Source organism: Notechis scutatus, chromosome 5, assembly GCF_049901735.1.
Source record: "Notechis scutatus isolate UNSWTSFEM ecotype Mainland chromosome 5, rNotScu1.2, whole genome shotgun sequence".
NCBI classification, from domain to species: domain Eukaryota; kingdom Metazoa; phylum Chordata; class Lepidosauria; order Squamata; family Elapidae; genus Notechis; species Notechis scutatus.
Window position 1 is genome coordinate 77,239,483 of NC_142013.1, and position 17,725 is coordinate 77,257,207.

Genomic DNA, 17,725 nt, shown 5'->3' on the forward strand with positions numbered 1-17,725 from the left:
ATTGGACACACAAGGAATTTGTCTTGGTGTAAATACTCTCAGTATAAATAAAGAAAAAGTACATTCATATCTAGTCACAGGTGATGGTTCTCAAATCTTTCTATATATAGGCACCACTAACTTCAAACACACATACAGGAGAGAGAAAACCATCAAGGCAGAAGTAATTATGTAAGTTTTAATCAAGTACCTTTCTGTGAACAGAAAGTAATACTGAGAATTACAGATGTCATCACATATCTATACCGATACTATTTAAGATTACATTGCTAACCTCCCAGTCTAGTATTGTTCTTCAGCCTACTCTTAATATGACAGTGTTTACTGCCAACAGACAATATGAAATTCGTATCAATCCTTTTAATGCAGGTATTACAAAGAAAATAAGGGGACCCTCATTCAGGCAAAATGTATGGCATATTTTTAATTTATGGCATAGGTCAATACTTCTATGAGAAATCTGATGGTATTTTAGCTAGAGAGAAACCTCGGGGAGGAAATCTGAAAAATCTGACGGTCTAAGATTGATCTTTGAGGGAAAGAACGTGTGTGTGTGTGTGTGTCACTCTCGCTAAAATACTTGTATTTTACTGGATACTCTTATGGGTTAGTGAAAAGAGCCGTGTCTACACTTTTGCTTAAGAGTGAAGTTTTGCCTCGGTCTCTTAATGAACTCTAAACTTCCTAGCTGGAGTTTAAGTCCTTGGCAGATTTGCTCAGATCCTGCAGTGAGTGCTGGTTTTCTTCCCGGGAAGGAGCAGGTTCTTGAACATGGGGATTGCTACACCTCTGTTGGGGCCCTTATTTCTGTCTAAAAGGTGGGCTTTATTCTAAGCTTCCTTGAATCAAGACCACTGATGTTTCTTTCTGTGTACACATCTCTTTTTACTTTTTTAAAATAGCCTTTAGCATAATAATTTCTTGCTGCAAAAGTTTACCTAATTGTTTCATGCTGTAACATGCTAGATTAGCGACAAAGGAAAACATACCCTGAATTTATTTCATCTTCCTTTCTCTTTCCCTTTCTCTTCTAATATAGAAAAGCTATCACTGCAAATTTACTAACGCAAATCTTTTCTTTACAACACTTTAAATAGGTGGGGTTTTTTTTATTAATTAAAAAGTTGTGTAACTCTTAATTAAAAAGGCTGATCATTCTACTTGAAAAAACAAACAAGACACAAATATCTTAAAAGGATTGAAATATGATTATTTTTCCCAGCCCTCTGCTTTTATTTGTAGCCTGGTATATGTAGCAATAAAGAAGCTGTTTTGAGCATTTTCCCCCCAGCATTAAATGTTTGATCATATTAAAAAGAAGTTCTTTTACACAATTTTTCCTAGTCAGGTTTTAGATAAAAAAGACCTAAAGGAGAAATAAAATGACGCTGATAAAGAAAGAAAACAGCAGTTCTCCAAGATCGCTCAAATAAGGGCCCAGATTGTTGGGAGCAATGAACTGACACTGTAAACCACTTAGAGAGGGCTGTAAAGCACTGAGAAGTGTTATATAAATCTATGGATTATTGCTATTGTTCTCAGTCTAACTAAATAAACAAAAATTGGAAAAATTAGTTAGATTGAACAAGTACACTCACCTTGCTTGTTTGACAGACATTCATTTTACTAAAAGACAATTGTAAAAGTGTTACAATATTAATTTGATTCTATTAATTTGACTTCTTACTGTATACACAAAATATTTCAAAGGGTTATATGGTTTTTAAACAAAATCTTATCTGCAGATGGGATCTGTAGTTTTCATCTGTTATGGGATCTTGAAACGGTAACTGCAGGTATCAACTAATTGTACTAATAAATTATAATAAATTTTGGTTTGCCAAAAACTAATTCTCATATACCTTACTCTCTAGGACAGTGATGGCTAACCTTTTCAGCTTGGTGTGTCGAAAATCGGGAAAAAGTGTAGCCTTCCTCGGGTCGTGTGTCACTTCAAGAAATATCAATAATTTGGTAATATCGTGAGCACTGTGTCTGGTTGTTGTGGTACAGTCCTCCTGCGATGTTTATGACGGACTGGGCTGGGGTGATCACACAGGGCTGTGAAACTCGTCTCCCTGGTCTCAGGGCTGCAGGTGCAGGATGTGGGGATCGGAAGGCCACCTTACAGGGCTGTGAACCTCATGGATCTCCTTTCCTCCTGTAGCGTTCCTGAGGTAATGAAACTGACAAACCTCAGTTTATGGCGGTTAAAACTGGTTCTCTGCTGCAAAGATCTCGCAGCAGCGGTGACACCACGCCTCCACGCAACAAGCAGGGAGCAGGGATTGGAGCAGAGCACAGGCAGCCTCTAAATGTGCAGGTTTTTCCCACACCAACAGGCGTGTCAGTCAAAGTGCTTCGGCGTGTCACGAGTGACACGCGTGTCATAAGTTAGCCATCACTGCTCTAGGATGTTTGTGTGTGTGTACTTGACATCTTTTTACAAGTATTATTTGCTTTCCTTAATTTTGATTTCAGAATCTACTTGGTGACCGTCTTGGCTTTTCTTATATTGGTTCATACCTGTAGAATGGGTACAGCTCTTGATTCTAAGCCAAATATCATTCTGATGTTGGCTGATGATCTTGGAATTGGAGATATAGGCTGTTATGGTAACACTACTATCAAGTAAGATATTCTCAGATGACTTTTATATTGCTTTAAAGCTGGTTAAGCAGTTGGACAATGTGCTTTATTGTAAGCTGCCCTGTGAGTACAGTGGCCATATAAATTTGACAAATAAGTAAATACATGCATATAACATTGGTGAATCTATCCAAATGTTTCATTTAACTTCATTCGATTTACTTAATTTACTTAATCTACTGCATTAAGTCTTATTTGTGTATATCACTAAGTATTATGCTTAAATAACTTACATGTATGATTATTTAATCTGCTACATATTGCCTTGGTGTACCCCAGCTGTCACACTTAAGTTTTGTTATGCATAGAGCCACACAACCTACAGATCTCCCAAATGAATACTTTTCAGATATGTCTGATTTCAATTCCCATAATTGCAAATGAGAACACGTGGAATTATGGAATCCAGAGAGCAGCAGGATAGGGAACATGGCTTCAACCTTCAATGCGTTTACTTCTATTTTATATTTTGTTTTGCTGTAATTAATCCTCTTTCAGAACTTAGGAGTTTTATGAATAATTTTCAGAAAGTAATGTAAAGTAATTGAATTTCAGCCAATTTAAAGATTGCAAGTAGATGTCTAATTTTATACAATATGCTAGTTTATACATGTTAAACTCTGACTCATGGAGCCAGCCTGATTCTGAAATACTAAGCATTATATATTTATAAATATCACATGGAGTCAAAAACAATACTGTGATTTAGCAAGATGTGTAACCCAGTCTAGTATCCCTTGAAACATTGTCTTTAAGAAATGTAAGAAAAACATGAGTTGTTTTCAATCTGTATTTTTTAGGACAGAAATCAAACAGAACAGTTTCAGGCCTTTTTTATGCACTCCCACCAAAATCCTTCCTTTAATGGTGGAAGCTAAAAACAATTTAGGACAGAGCTCATCAAAGTGGAAAATCATTTTTCCATTCTTTTTTGGCAATTTTTCTCCTCCATTGTCCTTGATATGCTGATGTAATTTGGCTTAATTTCCTCCCCACAAAAACCTCTGGATCTTTCCAATCAACTGCCTTTCCCACTACATTTTCTCCTCCTTCTGCCTTCTACCTTTAGAGCTGAGGATGGCAATGCAGCTGGATGCTGCCATATGGAAAATTTTCCGCCATGGACTTTGTACTCCGTAAGAGGCTAAATACATGCTATATCTTGCAGACTCTTCCTTCCCAATGCATCCTGTTAGATATTTACATATGCACCTCTGATTGGCTGGTCCGTGGTGGCGGGAAATTAAACAGCCGTCACTGGTTGTAACTGCTGTAAAAGGAGCTGCTGCGGCTGCTGTTCTTTGTTCTGAATGATACAATAAACAGGAGTAAACAATCGGAGCCTCCCACATGTTCTCTCGCCCACAATTTAACACATCCTATTCGATGCATAGATAGCAGAAGTATAGATATTTTGCAGCAGCAATCAGGAACACAACCACACATAGATACTACTTCCAACCTAGCAGACTCTTCAGCTAGAGCATCTCTATATGTTGTTGAAAGTACAAGCATACCAGACAAATCACTTTGGCTATTGCTATATTGTTTTACGTTTTTCAGTTCTTTTTCTATGACTAGCTCCTTTTTAGTTACCTACTTACATTAACATTTTATATTTTTATTGTAGGACCCCTAACATTGACCAACTAGCTAAGGAAGGAGTGAAACTTACTCAGCATATTGCAGCAGCCTCACTTTGTACCCCAAGTAGAGCGGCTTTACTGACTGGCAGATACCCCATCAGATCAGGTAGAGGAGTTTTTTTTTTTTTAAATCATAGAGTTGGATGAATGAAATCACATAAACCAAACGTGATATAAAGGATTTAAGGAATGGGACTACTATAACATCACAATGACATAACAAAACAACTGGGAACGGGGAAATATATTTGATGCCACAAAAACAAAGATAACAGAGCTATGATGGCACAGTGGTTAGAATGCAGTATTGCAGGCTAATTCTGCTGACTGCCAGGGCTCAATCCTGACCAGCTCAGGGTTGACTCAGCCTTCCATCCAGAGGTGATATTCAGCAGGTTCTGACCAGTTCTGGAGAACCAGTAGTGGAAATTTTGAGTAGTTCAGAGAACCGGCAAATACCACCTCTGACTAGAGATTTTATAGTATCCTTCCCCTGCCATATCCACCAAGCCACTCCCCCCCCCCCAGAACCGGTAATAAAAAAAATTGAATCCCACCACTGCTTTCATCCTTCCAAGGTCATCAAAATGAAGATCCAGATTGTTGGGGCCAAGAGACTGACTCTGTAAACTGCTTAGAAAGGGCTGTAAAGCAATGTGAAGTAGTATATAAGTCTATATAAATGCTTTTGCTATCAATATTTGGAACACCCACAAGAAAGATTATCCTGTAATATTCATTAATGTCCTTGTAATATGGTACAGTTTTTGCATGTTTTAGTTCTCTGGCATGTATTCCTTTGACTGTCTTTTACATGTTCATTGGGGATGCTGATCTTCAGTTCTCAATTATTGTTAAGGTCAAAAGTACATTAGTTCAAGCAACAGACCACCAACTACTGCAAATGATAAGGCAATTCATAGCCATTCATAGTCTAGGCTACACAGTGCCATCATCTACTACTACGCTACACATTGCATATGTGTATTACATTTGCAGTCATTGGCATTGTTGTAGACATATGTAGCTTGTTAATGAAAAAAGGGAATGTAAAGAATGCAACCTTTAAACAATTAATAGCTACTTTTGTCACTAATTTTGATATGAGATGGGCAGTTTGATATGAGATCCGCTTTTTTACAGCAGGCAACATATTTTATTTTTCTGGACAGATCGGGGGTGGGGGAAAGGATGCTGAAAGTGGAAATACAGGCTCTTTCTCTCATTCTCAGATTCAGCTGACGCTTGTCTTGTCCAAATAATTGGATTATGATGGATATGTGATCATAATGATCTGATTCTAGTGAATGGGTGCCAGATAACTCACATTTCTGATGATTCCTTCTTCTTCTCATTTCTTGTAAAGGCATTTAGAGCCGGCCTGAGGGAAGTTACAAAAGACTTGATTTAAGGAAGGATTTGAACAACAATTACACAATCCAGAGATCAAAGCCAAACATGAAACAGAAACTCAAAATAATCTGAGCTTTACTTTGTTTAGTGTAAAATATGATCAGAAGAAAACATGGACAGCCTTGCAAGATTCCTACACTGGGGTTTGGATTTAAATCTGTCCTTTTAACTGTGGTGTTATAATCCAGGCACAGAAAGTCTTTTATTTCCTTGATGGTTCCTTTATCTAGCCTTCTTTCCAAGAACATCTCCATCAAGTGTTCATCAGATGCAAGCAGGATTATAATTCCCAACTTCTAAAACAGCATGGGCATTAGCTTGGTCCCGGTCATTTTGGTTGAGAAGTTTGGGAGTCAATATCCTAATTAAGCTGAAAGATACCAGCACAGAGAAGATTGGTCTATTGGTTCTGTAGTCTAAGTTTTGTGTTTGATCTGGATCACTTATAATTATTTGCAAATGTTGCAGAATGTGTTTTCCTCATGCAAACTATGATACATCACAGATATATAGAAAAAACCAATGCAGATATGGTACAAATTCATTTGTCTGATGAATCTGGTGCAAATTTACTGTTTTGCTTTAATGCCTTCCAGAAGTCAATAAAGTGAATAGAGCATAAGTGTCATGAAAACATTAACCATTTCCCTTTTATTTTGAAGGTCAAATCATCTCTTATGTTTTCCCATCTTGGTGTACTTGTAGCTGGTGCTTATTACATAGTATAATATATGCAAAGCCACTGTGTAAATGGAGAGTTACATGACTACATTCACTCAATGAATTTGTAGAATTGGATATATTTCCAATTAGGAAATGACAATACCATTTGCTACAGATTACAGGTAAAATGAACTTGTATTTGCAGGCATGGCTTCAAGAAATGCCTATCGAGTTTTGATGTGGAATGCTGGCTCAGGAGGACTTCCAGTCAATGAGACAACTTTTGCCAAGATGCTACAACAGCAAGGCTATGCCACAGGCCTTATAGGTTTGTAGAAAGTTATTATAAAGTTTCTATATGAGTCTTTCTCGATTGGTTAACCTCATCAGTGCTAGTTGAGGAATTCTGTGAGTTGAAGTCCATACATATTAAAGGTATGGGATTGAAAAACACTGCTCTAAGATTTGGGTGTAAAAATAAATACTAAACCTTAGAAGCAGAATTTGTGCATCAGATGAGCCATTACTGTATCAGGAATTGCAAATATCTCTCCATCTATTTTTTTTTTTTTTTTTTGTCATTCTCACCTACAAAATAGAGGCAAAATTCTCTATTATCACCTATAAAATAGAAAAAAAAATCTTTTTTCCAAAAAAAGAATGCTATTGGACTAGACCAAATATATTTTATCTAATATATTAGATAAAATAGCACTAATATATTAGATCAACTAGCACTAATATATTAGATCAAATATATTTTTTCTGAATTCTCTTCACTCCGGATGTTCTGACAACTAATTTTAGATGTATTTTGAAATGATATAACAGCATAAGAAGGCATTGTTTTCTTTGTTTCTTAGGCCTAAAAATATAAAGACATAAATGCAAAATGAGCTCTGGCCATTGTACTAACTGCTTCTTCTAGAAATAGTTGCTACTGTTCATTAAAAGTTCTATTTCCCTATCATCAGTATGTATGTTATGGGGTTTGAGAATTAATCATACCCACACAAGAGGTTGGCAGACTTTTTATGCGAGAAGGAAAAGATAGTTGCATGAGATTGTTATACTTTCAAATAGGATCACTGTATTATTACAAGATTTACTAATTAATCTAGTTAATTAGATTATATTAATTAGTTAATATATTAATTTTATATTGCTAGTCCATGTATGATATGCCATATGCTAAATAATAACAAGATTTGGGAAAAATAATTATTTTCGTTTGGGCAATACCCTGGTAAGCCTCTTGAAAGTGCCATTGTTTCTGGTTTCTGTTTTGTAAACTGGCACAGTGATAAGACAACAATATTTTTCCTCATTAGCAAGCATTTTAATTAAAGTAGAATGTAATGATATTAGAATCACTAGACCAAGCCAGGAAATCACCTTCATAAGATGGCTAAAATTACTGATATACCGTGTTGCCGGCGTATAAGACGACTGGGCGTATAAGACGAGCCCCAACATTTCCACTCAAAATATAGAGTTTGTTATATACTCGCCGTATAAGACGACCCCCACTTGGAGGCATGTTTTTCAGGGCAAAAAAGTCATACGCCGCAAATACGGTAAGTTGTAACACTTGGGGTATTCTGGATATAATTCTTGATTGACACCCCCGTCCCTTTCCCCCAAACTTACAAAGCCACCAAAATGCTTTAGAGAGGCAGCTTCGCCTTTCTCAGGCTGGCACTCAATTCCTCTCCCTTTCTTTGCGATCTGCTTTTTCAGGGAAAATAAATAAATAAAAATAAAACTGGACGAAAAACAGTCGAGTTGTTTCTTAATATCTTTCCACCTCCCCAACCAATTTGTCTCCAAGGGTGCACCACACTGATTGCGACATTAATTATTTCAGAGAGAGAGGGTGGGGGGAGAAATCTTTGCTTCCTACTGTGGCTTTTTCCTGCGCATCGTTTTTCCCTTGGCTTTGTGGTTGTTACTTCTTACAGGAGGATAATGAAATACCCACGCTGGGAGAAAGCGGAAAGGATGTCTATTTTCCTGCTCACTAACTTTCCAGAAAGCGTCGAGTTCCTACCCGAGACTTGCCAAAAGTCCAGTTCATTCATTTGCTACCTTTCTCCAATGAGATCCAGATCTGTTTCCACAACGCGCTTAGGATCTTATCTTATTATCTTATTATTATCTTATTAGCCTTGCTCGGTCCGTCCAAGAGAGAAGAAGGCAGACGGTTTGCGCTCAGGGAGAAAGGAAAGAGCCTCTCGCTCACGCTGCACACTGCCCCCTCCACCCCAGCAACGCTTAGGAAAAGAGTTACACAAGCATCCTTTCCAGAAGTGAATGGGGGGAGGATTCGAGCAAAGGCTGAAACCGGGAAGAGAAAATTCCCAAAGAAAATCGCACGAGCAGCATCCCATTCCTGGGAGAAAACAAAAAAACAAAAACACGAACTCTTCCCGAAGCACAAAAGCAAGGATGGCGCTTTCTCAGCTTTGAGCTGCGTCGCTGCTCTCCCACCCCTCCGGCTGGGCTTGAAGGGGCTTCGCAAGTGCGGAGCTCCGCCCCTGTCGCTCTTGCACCGAGTGACAACAACATATTTGCCGGCGTATAAGACGACCTTTGTTATATACTCGCCGTATAAGACGACCCCCCACTTGGAGGCATGTTTTCAGGGCAAAAAAGTCATCTTATACGCCGGCAAATACGGTAGGTTATAATAAAAAAATATTTCAAGTCTCATTGTGCTGTACCTTCATCATCTTCTTATACTCTAATGAATTAAGGAAGTTGACTGGATCATTTCCAAATATTTTCTCATTTTTCAATTTATTTATTTTTTGCCTAGCTAACAGTTCTTGTATATTTATGTCAAGGCCAACCTTCTTAATCTCTGCAAATAATAGGATGTACACAGCCATATTTAAATAAGAACATAGAAAAACCTGCTAAATAAGATTAATGGCCCTTCTGGTTCCCACCAAGGTCAACAAGTTGCTGGGGAATCCACAAGGTAGATAAAAGATCCCAACCCTCTTAATTATCTATGTTAGGACAAGGCAAAATACACACAGTTTCCTCAGTCTGCACCAGAGTAATACATTAACTGCATAGAGGTTAAGACGGTGTCAAGTTTCACATGTATGGCTATGAGCATTGTGAGGAATATGGATAAATTCTACAATTTACTCAATTTATTCATGTAGGCATGGTCATGATTCAACCAAAATAGAGGAAAAAGATACACAAGGACAGACCAAGAGGTAGTTTCTAACATAAATCATCCAACCAATAGTTACACCAGTCAGATCCCATTCCTGGATGGAATTTATGTATATACCATCCAAATAAATTGATTAATGCATAAATTTGTAAGGATAATTTACATATTTTCTTCTGGTAGCATAGTAATTTAAGATATTTTGTAAGAAATTTCACTAAATGGTAACATAATTCTGGAAAAAAAAATTAAAAAAAAATAGCCTGGTAACTGATTTATGTTTGGAACTAAACCTAAAATCATCAGATTTAGCATTACCTAAATATAATCTTTATCATAGAACTCCTAGAAATATATAATATCTTCTCAAGTCATATCTGTTTTGACTTTATATTCTTTCATCTCCATAAAAGTGAGTATATCCTTTAGAAGTGGACACTGCAAGATTTCACTCTCAGTTGTACCATGGAACAAGATCATCAAGTTTAATTTTCTGATAATTTTCAACACAAATATTCTTTCTTTGTAGGAAGTCATGTAAAGGTAACATAGTAGGTTTACATTATTGTTAAAGAATAGTAGAGAAACAATGTAGTGAGACCATTCTTCAAGAACACAGTTTCTGTCATTTTAAATTTAGATTTAAATGGAGATGGGGGATATTTTTGGAGTATTGTGTTTACTGAGTACTGAGATTATCCCAAAGAACAAATCTGACTAAGTAATACTTTCCATTTTGATTTTCAGGGAAATGGCATCAAGGTGTAAACTGTGATAGTATCAATGATTATTGCCACCATCCTTTGAATCATGGCTTTGATTATTTTTATGGCATGCCTTTCACACTTTTCAACAATTGCCAAGATAACAAACCTCCAGAACTGGATAGAGACTTTCAAGCTAAACTATGGTTCTATACACAAGTCATTACTTTTGCAGTACTCACATTTCTTATTGGAAAAATTACTGGGTTGGTGTCCATTCCTTGGAAAGTGGTTCTCTTCCTTGCTTTGTTTAATTTCCTATTTTTTGCTTCATGGTACTCCTGTTATGGCTTTGTGAAATACTGGAACTGTATCTTGATGCGCAACTATAACATCACTGAACAACCTATGAAACTGGAAAGAACAACTTTTGTTTTACTAAATGAAGCACTTTCTTTTATTCAAAGGTAATAAGTAGATCTATCTAAATATCAAATACCAAAAGTACAGGTAGTCCTCTTACAACAACTCATTTAATGATGGTTCATAGTTAGAACGGCACTGAAAAAAGTGACTTAATGAGTGTTTTTCACACAACCGTTGCAGCATCCCCATCATCATGTGATCAAAATTCAGATGCTTGGCAGCTAGTTCTTATTTGTGATGATTGCCATGTCCTGGAATCATGTGATCCCCTTTTGTAGCCTTCTGACAAGCAAATTTGATGGGGAAGCCAAATTCACTTAACAATCATGTTACTAACTTAACAACTGCAGTGGTTCACTTAACGGTGGCAGGAAAGGTTGTAAAATGGAGCAAAAGTCACTTAACTATGTCATTTAGCAACAGAAATTTTGGCACAATTGTGGTTGTAAGTCAAGGACTACCTGTATTGAAATTTGCTAAATGGAATCTAAATATGGTCATTTTGTTTGTTTAAGCAAGAAACACAAGCCATTTCTCCTGTTCGTTTCATTTCTGCATGTCCATACACCTCTGTTTACAACTGAAAAATTTGTTGGAACGAGCAAACATGGTACATATGGAGACTATGTAGAAGAACTGGACTGGTTAGTAGGTGAGTTGCTTCTCCTGCTACAGAATAGACTTAAACCTTTCTCAAGAAGGATTAAAATATGGTTAATCTATGATTATATAATTGTCTACCCTTTATTTCCTGTTTTGGACAGCAATATTGTCTAGAATTCTTAAGTTATTTCTGAGCAGTTAGAAGAAGAAAAAAAGAAACAATTGGAAGTGGTTGGGAATTGGGAATATTATATATTTAATTTTTCAGATGTAGTTGTGTGTGTTATGATGTCCCATCTCAATCCTTGTGTGTTACTTTCCTAATGAAATAGGGAGTTGTCTTAGTGTTCTAGGCAGGATAAAAAGTTTCCTTAATGGTACCACATACAAGACTTAGAATAATGTTATTGTCACTTTGAATGTACACTAATCGGCATGCACTAAAATGAATTTTGTTGCATACAGTACCACTTCCAATATACACTACATAAACATGACAAAATAAATAAATATAAAATTATGCTTATATCCACAGAGAAACAACACAGTCTAGTTTGGATGTACACATGTACATGGCAAGAAAAACAAAGGAGAATGCAGCTATAGCAATACAGACTGGTTCATCTACAGAGGAGCACACAGCCCCAGGGCCCCTGAAGGACCACCCCTCCTTTTAATTCCCTTTTAACATATATGCATTTAAAAAAAATTATACATACAGTTGTTATGTTATAATATTTTATTCATTGCAAGAGTAAGGGGGGGTTTCAAAATTTGATAGATATAATAGGTTAGACTGGATTAGATTAGATTATCTTTAGATTAAATTAGATTGAAGATAGATAGATAGATAGATAGATAGATAGATAGATAGATAGATAGATAGATAGATAGATAGATAGGCAGGCAGGCAGGCAGGCAGGCAGGCAGGCAGGCAGGCAGACAGACAGACAGACAGACAGACAGACAGACAGACAGACAGACAGACAGAGGTAGAGATAACTTTTCAGGTCCAACATTTCATTCCTAGACTTTTTATACCATATTTTAGGTAGATTTCTGACTGTTCACTTCCCAATCTTGAAGATAGACATCCAGCTTGAAGGCTTACTAGCATGCTTGTGTTGTCAGAAGGCAGTTTCACACAGGGGAGAATTTTCTGATTTCAGAATAATTTCTCTTTGCACTGACTACAGTAGAACCTCTGGTCACTACCATAATTTGTCCCATAACTTTGGTCACAACCCGATTTGGTTATGAACCTAATTTTGGAAATTCAGCACTTACCAAAAAATGGTGCGGAAGGGGAAATCAGCTGCAGGAAAAAAATGTGAATTTTTTGGTCAGAACCTGATTTGGTTGTGGTCAGAAGCATTCATGACCAGAGGTTCTACGTATCTCCTGTGTTTTATCAAAGTGACAGAATTATTTCAGAATAATATACTAGGAGATACTAGGCCCTCGTTGTTCAGGAGCAGCATTCACAAATAAGGTGTTCTGACCCAAACCTTGTTCCAGGGAAGCAAACACAAAACAGTGGTAACAGAAAAAACTTTTAATGATTCTTTACGAATTCCGTTCCTTCATGGTTAAAAGGCTGTTTCAAATTAATTATTTCTGATAAGAACGAGCCTTGCCAAGATGGTGCAAGGCTGCCAAGAACACTAGATAAAGTGACTAAGAAATATTTCAAACACAAAGAGTCTCCAAACACCAACCAAGATATTCCAAACATCCACAAGGCTTGAGTGCAAAAACTTCTTTGCTTCCTGCAAAGAACTCCAGTTTCTCAGCTGGCTTTTATTTCTTGAGGGAGGGGCCATTACCTTGCAGCCTTACTCCCGAGTCACCCATGCTGCTGTGGCATCACACATAGGCCCCTCATCTGAGTCCTCACTCTCTGAGACCTCAGGTATCCACACCTGCTGCAGGCAAACCACAACATAAGGTTTGGGATCTAAGTTAGAGATGGCAAATTCACAGGATTATTTTGAGGAAACAATGTCTTTGTAAAGGGAAATATGGGGAGCACCATGAATAATTAAAATATTATTTTTGTTATTCTTTGAATATTTTGGTATCATTCTGTATAAGGTGGATTTCTCTCTCTCTCCCCATGCAGGTCAGATTCTTAATGCTATTGACAAGGAAGGCTTGCGAAATAGCACCTTTGTCTACTTTGCTTCAGACCATGGAGGACACCTGGAAGGTCAAGAAGGAACAATACAGGTTGGGGGTTGGAATGGCATCTACAAAGGTGAATAAGGCAGTAAGACTGTCTGTCTACCTAGAATTTTGGAAGTCATTCTTCTGACTATATTCCAGGATCAGTACATAAGCATACCCAGTGGTGTTCAACTAGATGTTTCTTTTTCATTGATAGCCTCTGTAGATCGGTATCTCAAGAAACTAATAAATGCTAGGCTGAATTATACACACGAACAATACCTGCTGACTTGGGCACAATATAGGAATATTTAAAATATAGGAATAAAAAGTGATTCAGATTATAACTAAAATTGATGAAGCTGAGCTTTTTTCCCCCAATTATTTTATTCAAAATGATTAAAATAGAAAATAAAAAAGTTAAATAATATTTATTCTTTTGTGTTTTCTATTTTAATCTTGTTGATTAAAAATTTGAAAGTATATTTATTTGTTTCCATTGATTTTCAGACGCTTCGGCTCAAGGGAGCTGTGAGTGTTTAGGTTGATGATTAAGGTATTAATCATTTACATAAGTTTCAATTTCATTCTTTCGATCTGTTTTTAGTAATCTTTGTAATGTTTGAAGAAATTTGGACGTGCTGGTTCTTTTCAAGCAATTGTTCTTTTCCAACACTTGATCTTCAAAATGAGAGCAAGCGTTATTCTCTGTAAATATATACAATATAATATTACAAGCCAATTTAGTATACCTGCTAATAGCTGCAATTATGTTGTGTCCATAACACAGGGGGCAAAGGCATGGGAGGCTGGGAAGGAGGTATCCGTGTTCCAGGCATAGTTCGATGGCCAGGAATGTTGCCAGCAAATATTGTTCTTGATGAGCCAACAAGCCTCATGGATATTTTTCCCACAGTGATTCATTTGGCTGGAAAAGATGTGCCCCAGGACAGGTATAGAACCTGAATTCTTACTGTACCTATATTTAAATTATTCCTAAGTGATCCAATAGTTTCTTTATCAATATATATAATAGAATCTTGTTTCTTCTGTCCTTCTTTTGAAATCAATATGGATTAATGGGCAGTTTCCAAATATCATTCCTAAAGTAGTCCTTTAAAGAAATTGTTCTTTGCCATTTACTGAAATTGCTTAACAATAATCTCCAGTATATCTAATACATCATCTAGGATTATGAGTATTAAATCAACTGTGATTGTATATGTGCTGAAAGCATTTTCTGCAGTTTCTTTATAATACTGATTATGCTGTAAAGCTGCTTCCTTTGTATCTGTACCATTCTGTCATCTTTGCAAATGTTTATTTATACATTTTAATTAATTACTTGTTCCCCTGCTGAACACTGAAACACAGTTTTGTTTACTGCATAATACATTTAAAGCAATGTTTCTCAACCTTAGCAACATTAAGATATGTTGAGTCCAATTCCCAGAAATCGCTAACCAGGAGCTTCTCTGGAGCATTCTGGAAGTTAAAGTCCATGTATTTTAAAGATTGAGAATAAGACACAGCAAATTATTATTACAAATCCAGAAACAAGTGAGACTAGATGACAAAGACATCCGAATCATAAAGAATCTATATTGGCATCAGGTAGCAAATGTGAGACCAGGCCGAAAATACTCAGATAATAGAGAAATATGAAGAGGGTTGTATTCTGTCTCCACTGTTGTTTAATATCTACTCTGAATCCATTTTCAACAAAGCACTAGAAAACATTGAAGCTGGCCTTAAAGTAAAGGATCAGCAATTTAAGATATGCTGATGACACAGTTCTGCTTGCCAGTAAGCATGAAGACCTTCAGTTACTCATCAACAGAGTCACAGAAATATCTGAAAAATACGACTTGAAGCTTAACACATCAAAACCCAAGATCATGGTCATCAGCGAACAATTCATTACTTTACCACCGATAACTTTAGAAGGAATGCCACTAGAAAAAGTTGAAAGTATCACCTATCTTGGTTCTAAATTACATGAAAGCTGGAACATGACAGAATTCTTCAAAATGAAAAAGGACTTCTGAAGTCATAACATAAGCCTAAGGTTGAAAATCAGGCTTGTCAGATGTTACATATTTTCTATCCAGCTCTACGGAGTGGAGAGTTAGTCTCTGACAGAAAGTCACTTGAAGAGACTAGAAGCATTTGAAAGGTGGATTTACAGGCAGCTATTACATATAAGTTGGGTTGACAAAATCAGAAATGAGGTGATAAGATGCCTGGGAAAGCCAAAAGAAATCATCAAAACCCTAAAAAAGTGAAAGTTAGAATATTTTGAACATTTGATGTGACACCCAGAAAAATACAGCATACTTCAGTTAATCCTCCAAGGAAAGATTGAAGGTAAACGAGGTCTAGGCAGAAGAACATCATGGCTTCAAAATCTAAGGGACTGGGTTGGACAAAACTCAACAGCACTTTTTCGTGTGGCTGTTGATAAAAATAAGATCACCAACATGATCTCCAATGTCCACAAGAAGAAGAAGATTGAGAAATGCTAATTTAAAGTATTGCTTAAGTGGCAAGCAGTATGAAAATTATACTTTTCTCTAAAAATTATTTGCATTTTTAGAAAGATTCTATTCAGTTTATTTCAAAAAATATTATTTCTAATATATTTTTTAAAATATAAGATATATATAGTCTACCTTAATATGTATATTAACAACATGCAGAAAAAATATTGGAAAATAATTATCTGTCACATTAACATAGATTTGATCGTATCAGCCTGAATATAGGATCTAATTTACTTACTTTTGGGTGACTACTATTTCCTGTATCACTGTAGAATAATTGATGGAAGAAATCTTCTACCTTTATTGCAACAAAAAGTCAAACACTCGGAACATGAATTCCTGTTTCATTACTGTGGAAGTTATTTACATGCAGTGCGGTGGCATCAAAAAGACAGTGAGTGAAGTGGGTTCTCCTGCATTTGAAAATATCCCTCCAAAATAACATACCCACATATCACCAGAGAATTATTTATTTAGTCACTAACACAGCAATAATCATAAAAGACCATAAGTATCTAAAATTACTTTGGAAAGAGGGTGGGGTGAATGCAATCAGAATTGTGGGCAAAATAAGAACACTGAGAAACAGGAGGGAACAAATACACAGGTAATGATTTATCCTGTAAATAAATACCTAAGGCTAATGCGTAAATAACTTAATACTACTTTGTACGTGAGAAAATGATCAAAACCAATGCAAAATAATTATTTTGTTCAGACTTCTTTGACTATAATTTGTTAAAGAAGCCATGGTTTATACATGAAAGTGACAGTTTTTATACAAGAGACAAACCATATTGAGGCTTAGTGCAAGATATAAATCACATTTGTATCCTGGTAAAAGAGCTTTTGCATTGGGTATAACGATGATGATGATGATGATGATGACAATGACAACAGTAACAACAACAATAACAACAATAGAATTCTTTATTATCCAAGTGTGATTGGACACACAAGGAATTTGTCTTGGTGCATATGCTCTCAGTGTACATAAAAGTGTACATAAAATGAGCAGACATGACTTTTTAGTGCTGGCAAGAATTTTTTGTTTGATTTCCAAAATGAAAATAAATCTATATATTCTTCATATGCTATCTTCATAAATACTTTGATACTGTTTGTTTTATGTTTTGTTTCTAACAGGTGGTGCTTTATGGAAGGCTCATTATGTGACACCAATATTTTCCACTGAAGATGCAGGGGGTTGTTATGGAAAAGGAATCTGTCCATGTTCTGGAGAAGGTATCATCCATCATGTTCCTCCATTGCTGTTTGATCTCTCAAGAGATCCATCAGAGGCCAAGCCTTTATCAGAGACCACTGAACCACTCTTTCAGGAAATTCTTACAAAAATAGATGAGGCTGTGGAGAAGCATCACAGAACTCTTACTCCTGTCCCACAACAGCTCTCTTACTACAATATCATTTGGAAACCATGGCTCCAGCCATGCTGTGGGATATTTCCATTTTGTTGGTGCAACAAGGAAGGTACTAACATCAATTCAAATTAATATAGACTACCCAAAAATTTTATTAAATGAAAATTAACTTTAAAACTGAGTCTCAACCGCTCTTTAGGTCAAATGCGTGGATCAAGGAAAACAAAAAAACTTTGGTGTTTTGGAAAACAAAAAGCTTTTAATTCCTTCTTCTGCAAGGACACCAAGAAAACAGTCAAGCAATAAAAATAAAGTCAGCTCTAAACTGAGTTTAACGGAA

General features: G+C 36.3%; 1 protein-coding gene across 3 annotated transcripts; it reads left to right on the forward strand.

The window, feature by feature from the left end:
* Window positions 1-725: 725 nt before the first annotated feature.
* On the forward strand, window positions 726-17,725 carry LOC113411684 (arylsulfatase D-like). 3 transcript variants are annotated; one of them, XM_087967063.1, is made up of 10 exons: window positions 726-818; window positions 2,482-2,631; window positions 4,280-4,401; window positions 6,577-6,699; window positions 10,309-10,732; window positions 11,207-11,343; window positions 13,417-13,551; window positions 14,251-14,413; window positions 16,276-16,397; window positions 17,150-17,725. In XM_087967063.1, exons 1-10 carry the CDS (start codon window positions 772-774, stop codon window positions 17,515-17,517), a joined length of 1,791 nt encoding a protein of 596 aa, XP_087823189.1. In that variant the 5' UTR covers window positions 726-771; the 3' UTR covers window positions 17,518-17,725. The 3 variants fall into 3 exon arrangements, with proteins under 3 accessions (XP_087823189.1, XP_087823190.1, XP_087823191.1); XM_087967064.1 differs by having other exon boundaries at window positions 14,377-14,413; XM_087967065.1 differs by lacking the exon at window positions 2,482-2,631.